The sequence below is a fragment of the Portunus trituberculatus genome, chromosome 2 (genome assembly GCF_017591435.1).
Source record: "Portunus trituberculatus isolate SZX2019 chromosome 2, ASM1759143v1, whole genome shotgun sequence".
NCBI lineage: Eukaryota > Metazoa > Arthropoda > Malacostraca > Decapoda > Portunidae > Portunus > Portunus trituberculatus.
In genome coordinates, this window is record NC_059256.1 from 3,975,719 (window position 1) to 3,985,314 (window position 9,596).

Genomic DNA, 9,596 nt, shown 5'->3' on the forward strand with positions numbered 1-9,596 from the left:
TTTTATATATTTTTCATATTTTGGGTAAATTTTTCTGTGTATCATCATTTCATTTTCTCTTTATTTATTTATTTATTTTTGGGCTAAAGAAGGCATTTGTAGGAACCTCTTATCTAAAAACCCAGCCGTTAGGGAACCATTACCCTCCTACACTCGGACCGTGGCCAGGATTTGAACCTGTACGCTTAAGGACCCTTCAGCCCCCAAAGCACAAGTGGCTCCATATTACCACGGCGGCCTCCCCTCCCTCTCCAGTGTTTTAATATTTGTCAATGTGTTTTGTGGATATTTCCATGTGTTTTGCAACGTTCTGGGTGTTTACATATCTTTTTTTAATGTTCTTTTAAGTAAAAATCTGTGTATTAGTTTGTTTTTGCTTTTACTTTCTATATTCACATACACCATACATTTCCTCTTCTGTAAATCGCCTTGGTCAGCTCCGCCCTGGGATGAAGTTAACCTTAGACAGCGGTCAGACCTCAGGGGTTAGTAGAGAATTAGTTAGAGTGGGAACTTTATGAAGGTGTTTGGTTGAGATCTACAGACACGGGAAATAAGTTTGTTAGCTCTTAGGATTTATTTAGCTAAGATATAATACGTCAGGAAATGGTCGCAGTGACATATAGGCTGGTATTTTGGTGTTATTTGTGGTGTTTTTGTGTGTTATGGGATGTTTTTTTTTTTGTTTATTTGTTATTCTGTGGTTTTTATTTTTCCATTTTCTTTTGGTATTTTACGTACAATCCTTCCTGAACCAGTGCTTCCCCTTCTGCACCCTCCCACAGGCTGACCTATACGCGGGGGCGCTGTTTATGCAGTTAGCGTTGAACAAGAGCAGTGTAGAGTGGCTGTACCTAAGCATTCTCTTCCTGCTGGTGGTGGCGGCTGCTTTCACCATAGCTGGGGGCCTGGCTGCCGTGGTGTGGACTGACTTCGTGCAAACAGCCCTGATGGTGGTGGGCGCCTTTATATTGATGGGCCTGGGTGAGTTTGTGGCGCTACTGAAACCTATAAATCAGGTCATTTGTTCTAACCTAAGCAAAACCTTAAGTTTACAAAAATAAGGGATTAAAACAGTGAATACTCTGGGCCATTAATCTTCTGACCTCCATAGACCCTTCCTAATGCAAATGAAATCGTCTAATCACACCAAAATTCGTTGTAAAAGATACGTCCCAGCACTGAAGAGGTTAATCCAATCCACACGAGACGCGTATGAAAACCAAAGTCAAACACGTATCATACCTACTTTACACTTATAAAACCTAACCTTATTAAATATGACAATTAATCATAAAATTCCATGCATTCTATTATAGGGAAAATATGAAAGTGAAACTAGAAAAAAATATACTTGAGAAAATATAGAGAAATTTATTAAGAAACTGATATTACAAAAAATAAATAAATATGATCTGGAGTAATTAGAAGAAATATATTTACTTGGGAAAATATAGAAAAAAAAATGATCAAGAAACTGCTATTGGGAAAAAAAATCAATAGAAAAATAAATAAGATGACGTCGATCTGGAGTAATTGCAAATCGCTGTCAACTTTTGGCAGTCCGATTGGAAATATTCGAATCGTTTGGCATTGTTAGTCCAATTCCATTATCAGATTCGAAAATGGGAGTCTGATTCATCTGATAATCGGATAACTGGACTTTCAAATCAGACCGCCCACTTCTGGAGAGTATGCGTGTTTTTTTTTTTTTTTTTTTTTGTGTGTGTGTTTGTTGATGTTTCCATGACTCTTACAATGTTTTAAGTGTTTTGATATTTATTTATTTTTTTTTTTTTTTTTTTTTTTTTTGTTCTTTTGGATGTTAATTGGTGATTTCATGTTTTCTTAGATATTTCTCGTGTTTTCTTGTTTTTTTTTCTAATGTTTCTCGTGTTTTCATGTTTTTTTAATGTTTAGTTTTTTTGTTCCTTTTTTTTATCTTCTTTTCGGTGTTTTCAAGTATAAAAGCAATAAAAAACAATCAAGTGAATTTTCAAGTGAACAAGATTAACAAACCCAAACATGATCATCAACAACTAAGTGTACATTTCCATTGAACACTCTCTCCGTTCCTATACCAGCTTTCCCGCTCTTACACAAACCAAACCCGCCGTGGTACAGTGAAACCACGCATGCTTTGTGGTCCGAGGGGTCTCCAAGCGCACGGGTTCGAATCCTGTCCACGGTCCGAGTGTAGGTTGGGCTTCCTCACTCAGGGCAACGGTTTCCTAGCGGGTGGGCTTTGAGATAGGAGGTGCCCCGAAAAAGCATCGCCACCACTATCACTAACATTATGACACCCTGCAGCCTTCAAGGAGATAGGGGGCTTCCAAGCACTAGTGGAGAAGTACCCTTTGGCCGTGGCGAGCGTGCGAGCCTTGGACCTCCATAACAAATCTTGCGGTCTACCTCCCTCTGACTATATGAACTTCCTAAGGTCCTCAGTCCCCGGAGAGAGCAACTACCCTTGGACTGGCATGATATTTGGCCTCAGGATTAACTCCCTGTGGTATTGGTGTACTGATCAGGTATGTGGAAGGCTGGGGAGGAGGAGGAATGTGTTTAGGTGTGTATTAAGTGTGTTTTGGATGTGTTTAGGGTGTGTTTGGGGTGTTGGATGCGTTTTGGTGTGTTTTGTGGGTGTTTGGGTGTGTTTGAGTGAGTTTGTTTGTGTTTCTGTGTGTTCGAGTATGTTTGTGTTTGATATGACTGTGTTTTAATGTGTTTAGGTATGTTTTACTGTGTTTGGATGTGTTTAAGTGTGTTGGATGTGCATGGTTGTATTTTGGGGGTGTTTTCGGAATGTTTTGTGTGTTTGGAAGTATCTTGGGGGGTGTTCTGTGTGTTTGGACGTGTTTTTTTGGGGTGTTTTGTATGTTTGGATGTGTTTGAGAATATTAATGTGTCTTTGCATGTGTTTGGAAGGGGTAACTAATAACTGCTTCCACTACAACACCACTACCACCTCCACTGCAACCACCAGTTTCCCAGACAATCGTATAGCGAATCATAGCTAACAAAAAAGAATAAAAACGACATAAAACACTACTATACCACCACTACTACAACTACAACTACTATAACCACCACCACTCTCCCAGGTGATCGTACAGCGAACCCTAGCCAGCAAGAACCTCTCACACGCTAAGGCAGGTTGCATCGTGGCTGGCTACCTCAAGTTCCTCCCTCTGTGGCTCCTTGTACTGCCGGGGATGGCCGCTAGAGTGCTGTACCCCGACCGTGTAGCGTGTGCCAGTCCCGAGGAGTGTCTGGCCATCTGTGGTAGTCCCGGAGGCTGCTCAAATATCGCTTACGCTGAGCTGGTTATCAATTTGCTTCCTACAGGTACCTATCTGTGTTTGGGTGTCTTTTGGAAGGTGTATGGATGTTTCACTGTGTTTTGGGGTGTTTGACCGTGTTTGGGTGTGTTTTTTTTTTTTTTTTTTTGAGGTGTGTGTTTTTGTGTGGTGTTTGGGTGTTTTGGATGTGTTTTGATGTGTTTTAGAGTTTTGAGTGGTTTTGGGATGTTGTGCTTGTTTGATGAGTTTTGGCGTGGTTTGGTGTGTTTTTTTTTTTTTTTGGGTGTTTGAAGGTGTTTGGGTGTGTTTTTTCAGTGTTTTCAACTAGGTGGTGCTTGTTTTTGGGTGGAGCTTGGACGTTTTGGGTGTATTTGTGTGTGTTTTATTGTTTTGAGTGAATTTTGGTATGTCATGTTTGTTTGTGTGCGTTTTGGGATATTTTGGGTGTGTTTGGGAGGGTTTTGGTGTGTTTGAATGCGGGTTCACACGTGCCAATCTGCGACTAAAACTGCAAGTCGCTAGAAATATCGACTGAGCCTGGAAAGTATGGACTAAGTGGCGCCTTGGCGGGAAGTGAATGTGAACAAACAGGTCCCCGCCTCCAGTGACGATGCTGAGGCGGTGGTGGTTCTTGTTTTGGCATATTGGGAGAGGTACAGTGGAACCCTACGTGCTTTGGGGTCCGAGGGGTCTACAAGTGCACGGGTTCGAATCTTGCCCACGGTCAGAGTGTAGGTTGGGCTTCCTCACGCGGTGTAACGGTTTCTTAGTAGGTGGACTTTGAGATAGGAGGTGCCACAAAAACAGGAGACATAAAATTAAGTAAGGAAAAAGCTGAAATAAAAGAAATAATGATAATAAGAAGAAAAGAAGAAAAAAGTAATATTGGCCCGCCGTGGTACAGTGGAACCCTGCGCGCGTTGTGGTCTGAGGGATCTACAAGCACACAGGTTCGAATCCTATCCACGGTCAGAGTGTAGGTTGGGCTTCCTCACTCGGGGCAACGGTTTCCTAGCGGGTGGGCTTTGAGATAGGAGGTGCCACAAAAAAGTATCGCCTTTAGCCCAGAAATTCTCGTGAAAAGTCCACGTTATAAATAAAAAAAGAGAGAAAATGCCTGTGGATACGTCCCTGGCTAAGTAGAAAGAAAGAAAGGAGTGGGTATACGTAGTGTTTGAGTGCATTTTAACTATAACGTTAATAGCAAATGGCTTATTTCTATCACTTTAAATTTACTTACAAAAAAAAAACACACACACACACACACACAAGGTAATCTTAATCTTTCCCTTATACCACAATCACCACCACTGACAGGACTGGCCGGGCTGATGCTGGCGGTGATGATGGCAGCATTGATGACGTCACTAACCTCAATCTTCAATTCTGCCTCGACCATCTTCACCCTTGACGTGTGGATGCTTCTGAGGGGCCGAATTGGGCCGTGTTTGGGTTGCAAGGGGCATCCGAGTGACAGAGAGCTGCTGATTGTGGGCCGTGTTTTTGTTGTTGTCCTTGTTGGCATCTCCGTTATCTGGATTCCTGTTATTCAGTAAGTTTGAGTGAGTTTGGAGTGTTTGAGTGTTTTTGGAGTGTGTTTGAGTGTGTTTTAGTTTGTTTGAATGTATCTGTGTGTTCGTAGTGTCTTATTTTTGGTGTTTTGTGTGTTTGGGTGGTGTTCAAGTGTGTTTACTGGTGTTGAAGTGTGTTTGGGAGACGTTTGAGTGTGTTTGGATGCAGATTTTGAGTGTGTCTGTGTTTTTATGAATGTTTTTACAATTTTCTTGGTGTTATATAATGTTACTGTGTCTAAACTCATGTTATATAATGTTTCTGTGTCTAAAATCATGTTACTACGTCTCTAACCTCCCTGCCATTACCACCACCACCACCACCACCACTCTAGGTTCTCCGGAAATTCTCAGCTGTTTGACTACATTCAGAGCATTTCCTCCTTCCTGGCGCCGCCCATTGCTGCTGTCTTCCTGTTAGCTGTGTTCTGGACCAGAGCTAATGAGATGGTGAGTGTGAGAGAGAGAGAGAGAGAGAGATTTTTCCATTGAGTATCGCAACAGCTTATGTCATATGGCGCCACTAAGGTCAACGGGAGAACACTGCATCTCCGAACAGCCAACTAGATTTATTAAGTATTCGAACCGGGGCCACCTAGACTGCAGGCCCGAACACATGAGAGAGAGAGAGAGAGAAAGCATCAAGGAAATTGCATTAATAGAATTGCAGTTAGAAGTGATTGGAAATTTTGAACTAATAATAACAATAGCAATAGTATTAATAATAATAATTCAAAATAATGATAGTGATAACAATATTCTTTTTTTTTTCCTGCCTCCTCCTCCTCCTCCTTCTCCTTCTCCAGGGCGCCTTCTGGGGGCTAATGGCTGGTTTGGCTATTGGGTTGTTAAGATTCGTTCTACAATTTGCCTACGTGGTCCCTCCTTGTGGCTCAGGTGAGAGAGAGAGAGAGAGAGAGAGAGAGAGAATATGTGTTTATTAGTAAAATATGTTAAAGTAGAAATGTGATGAAAGTGTAAAGGAAGAGAGAGAGAGAGAGAGAGAGAGAGAGAGAGAGAGACAGAGTTGCTAAGATACAATAGATTAGACTACCACCACCATTACTACTACAGGTTGAAACTCCCAAATCCGGCCACTGTCTGCCCTGAGCACTATTCCAAGGCACAGTACATAAATGACACATAACGGTCACCTGACCAAACAAATCCACCATAGTGAGGAAAGGGCCGCCGTGGTACAGTGGAACCATGCGTGCTTTGTGGTCCGAGGGGTCTCCAAGCGCACGGGTTCGAATCCTGTCCACGGTCAGAGTGTAGGTTGGGCTTCCTCACTCGGGGCAAAGGTTTCCTAGCGGGTGGGCTTTGAGATAGGAGGTGACACAAAACATACCCCTTTAGCCAACAAATTCCCGTGAAAATCCCACATGGTATAAATAAATTAAAACAAACGGGGTTAATAACGTTTTCGCAGTCTCAGTTCCCACACAGCCTCGGCAGCACGTCTATCCAGCTGTGGGGAAAGTGTTAACCCCTTCAGTACGGAGACGCAGTTTTACCTTGACTTGGGCATGACCATTTTATTGACATCAGGAAAGGTTTGTGGGTGTCAAAAGATTAATGGCCTGAGTATTTACCATTCTAATCCCCAAATTTTATTATTTTTTTTCTGAAGCTGTATAAAATCACCAAATAGTCACCAGAATGAATATGAAAACACTGAAGGGGTTAAACGAAAATGATGACAATGATGATGATGATTTGCAAGTAAATGTGCGTGCAGGCTACAGAAAGACACATGCCAAAGGAGACACAGATGAAACACCGCCACACCACACCAGCGCTCCGGCAGACTGGCATTATTCCAGGAAATCTTAATCATTCCCACAAATCAAAATTATGCCGTTTGTCGAATTATTAGCATCTGGATTTGGGAGGTTCAGCCTATACCACTAAGACCACCACCACCACCACCATCACCACCACCAGCATCTTAAACTCCCATAAACCATACCACCACCACCACCACCACAGGGGAGGCTGACCCAAGACCCTGGTTAATTCGGCTCCTGGTGGTCAACGTCCATTACCTCAATTTCTCAATGGTGCTGTTCGCTGTGACCGGCCTGGTGACTGTGGCCGGCTCGCTCCTAACTGCCCCTATACCTGAAGACTGTGTAAGTACTAATGAGAGAGAGAGAGAGAGAGAGAGAGAGAGAGAGAGAGAGAGAGATAAGGGTATGATAAGAATTAATCTAGGTGTGTGTATCTAATAATGTATCCTCTCTCTCTCTCTCTCTCTCTCTCTCTCTCTCTCTCTCTCTCTCTCTCTCTCTCATAGCTGTACCGCCTTACTTTCTGGTCGAGGAATGACACAAGGGTGCGCCGCTCCCTCAAAGCACCCCGCCCCCCTTCCCCTGCCACCCACCAGGAGACAGAGATGGAGATAAAAGGTACAGTAGTAGTAGTAGTAGTAGTAGTAGTTGTTGTTGTTGTTGTTGTTGTTGTTTTGAAGTAGTAGGTAGAAAAAGTGTGATTTATCCTCACTACTCTTCCTCTTCCTCTTTTCCAGTGGTAAGAGGAGGAGGAGGAGAGGAAGGGAAGACAGAGGAGGAAGACAAGGAGGAGGAGATGAAGAGGAAGAAGAAGGAAGCAGAGAAGGCAGTGGAGATTTTGAAGGAGTCACCGTCTTGGAGGAGGTCAGTTCTCTCTCTCTCTCTCTCTCTCTCTCTCTCTCTCTGCAGATTTTCATATTATTATTATTATTAGTTGTTGTTGTTGTTGTTGTTGCAGTTTTGCCATTTTACTCGTGATAATGATAATAATGGTAGTGATAATAATGATAATAATAATAATGGTAGTGATGATAATGATAATGATAATAATAATAATGGTAGTGATAATAATGATAATGATAAATTGTATCTTTCTCTTTTCAGAATAGTGAACTGGAATGCTGCTATCTGTCTTATCATTAGTACTTTTGTGGTCGGTTTCTTTGCCTAACACACACACAAACATACACACACACACACACACACACACACACACACACACACACACACACACACACTTTCTCTCTCTCTCTCTCTCTCTCTCTCTCTCTCTCTCTCTCTCTCTCTCTCCTTATTTTTTCATTATTCAATTTGATTTTTTCTTCAATTTTGCTTCTTTTTATTTTTCATTCCACTTTTTTTTTCTCTCTTTCTTACTTTTAAAGCAAATGAATAAAACTCTCTGCTACTATTACCACAACTACTACTACTACTACTACTACTACTACTACTACTACCACTACTGCAACTTTCAATGCCTATCATAGTATTATCATTCACAGGAGACACCAAAACACCAGTGCAGTTTATCGAAGTCTTTCATGAATAATGGAGAGATAAGTAGATAAGTCAATACAAACAAGAACGATCATTGTATATTCCAGATTTCAAACATTTCTTTTCCTTTTCGATAGGAGAGGACCCAAACTCGCGCGTTTTCTGTGTTCGCCGGCTGTTTAATTCAGGAGTGGGTTAGCATTGTCTCAAAACCCCATATTACGTTGTATTTATTGATTCACCATGCTTTTAATCCTTGCAGTGTTTATTTTGCTATAGTATTTCTTTATAGTTACTCACGTTTACACGACCAACATCGTTATATAGAGCAGAATATAGTGCCTGGTGTTCCAAGCTCTTTCATTTTTAGACTAATACTGCACAAAACCGTAACGCACATTTCACTTCACCTCTGCATAGCTTAATGCCTCAAAATGAAAGCGTGCAGCTATTTTTGTTCGATCTTTATGAAAAAAAAAGAATTTGCTGCCGAAAACGAAATATCTCGAGGATGCTTCAGTGCTTCCATCACCTTCACTGTGTCCCTGAGCTGTCTTGCCATAGCCTGGACATGGTGTGCCTTTAAGATAAAAACAGCACTTGAGGATGGCCACTGTCCACTCAGCAGGCCTCTGTTAGTCTTATGTGACGCCGAACACGTCTGTGCAGAACGAGGTGTTTAGCAATAGACAATTTCATTATCAGATTTTGATTTCAAAGTTATGAAAGTAAACTCATTTACGAGGCTTCATACATTCATGGTTTCTTGTAGTCTGCTTCCTAAACTAGAAGGAAAGAAAATATCATACTAACTTCAAGTTATCAATTGTGTAACTAAGTAATTTTTGTCCCAGGGATGGAGATGGAATAAAAGATGCATGGTTATAACCTTCATTTTACTATTAAGGCATTTATATGTTTGAAGACTGGTTATTTCAAAATATTGGTATGTTGTAGTAGAATATCCAAAAATATACGATATCCAGTTGACTAACTCTGTGTGAAATTTTGCGACATCTAGTGAATCAGACATCGGCATGCGAGTTTGGGGACTACTCCGCTATTGTTGTACTTTTTTTTAAATGTAAATGCGTACAGTAATGACTGTTGCTGCTGGAAATGCGTACAATAATGTGTTTTCCTGACGGGGATGCATACGGCAATACCTGTTCCTGCTAGAAATTAGTACGGTAATGTCTATTCCTGGCCAGGAATGTGTAGGGTAAGGCCTGTTCTTGCCCGGGAATGTGAAACGTAAGAACTTGCTGTCGGGAATGCGTATGGCAATGACTGATGGTACCGGAATGCATATGTTAAGAGCAAAAACAATATTATAGTTTTGTATTAGAAGTCTATTTTTATCATTAAGTTTTATGCTGGCTAGGGAGAAGAAAGTTTATAAGTGTGTTGATGAAATACATGGTTATATTGTC

At 41.4% G+C, this 9,596-nt stretch overlaps 2 protein-coding genes across 3 annotated transcripts in view; both read left to right on the plus strand.

Annotated features, from left to right (window-relative positions):
* LOC123502915 (replication factor C subunit 4-like) overlaps nucleotides 1–5,818 on the plus strand; it is a 26,238-nt gene extending 20,420 nt beyond the window's left edge. The window contains exon 10 of the mRNA XM_045252215.1: nucleotides 5,786–5,818. The gene's annotated coding sequence lies outside the window, so the exon portion shown is untranslated. The remainder of the gene's footprint in view (nucleotides 1–5,785) is intronic.
* Nucleotides 1–7,935, plus strand: part of LOC123502899 (sodium/glucose cotransporter 5-like) — a 17,257-nt gene extending 9,322 nt beyond the window's left edge. The window contains exons 4-13 of one of the 2 annotated variants that reach the window (XM_045252197.1): nucleotides 786–984; nucleotides 2,311–2,531; nucleotides 3,105–3,348; nucleotides 4,620–4,854; nucleotides 5,209–5,323; nucleotides 5,680–5,770; nucleotides 6,866–7,008; nucleotides 7,173–7,284; nucleotides 7,404–7,530; nucleotides 7,771–7,935. In XM_045252197.1, coding sequence (XP_045108132.1) covers nucleotides 786–984; nucleotides 2,311–2,531; nucleotides 3,105–3,348; nucleotides 4,620–4,854; nucleotides 5,209–5,323; nucleotides 5,680–5,770; nucleotides 6,866–7,008; nucleotides 7,173–7,284; nucleotides 7,404–7,530; nucleotides 7,771–7,837 — 1,554 coding nt within the window. In that variant the 3' untranslated portion in view covers nucleotides 7,838–7,935. The remainder of the gene's footprint in view (nucleotides 1–785; nucleotides 985–2,310; nucleotides 2,532–3,104; nucleotides 3,349–4,619; nucleotides 4,855–5,208; nucleotides 5,324–5,679; nucleotides 5,771–6,865; nucleotides 7,009–7,172; nucleotides 7,285–7,403; nucleotides 7,531–7,770) is intronic. The other variant, XM_045252190.1, reaches the window with a different exon arrangement.
* Nucleotides 7,936–9,596: the final 1,661 nt, after the last annotated feature.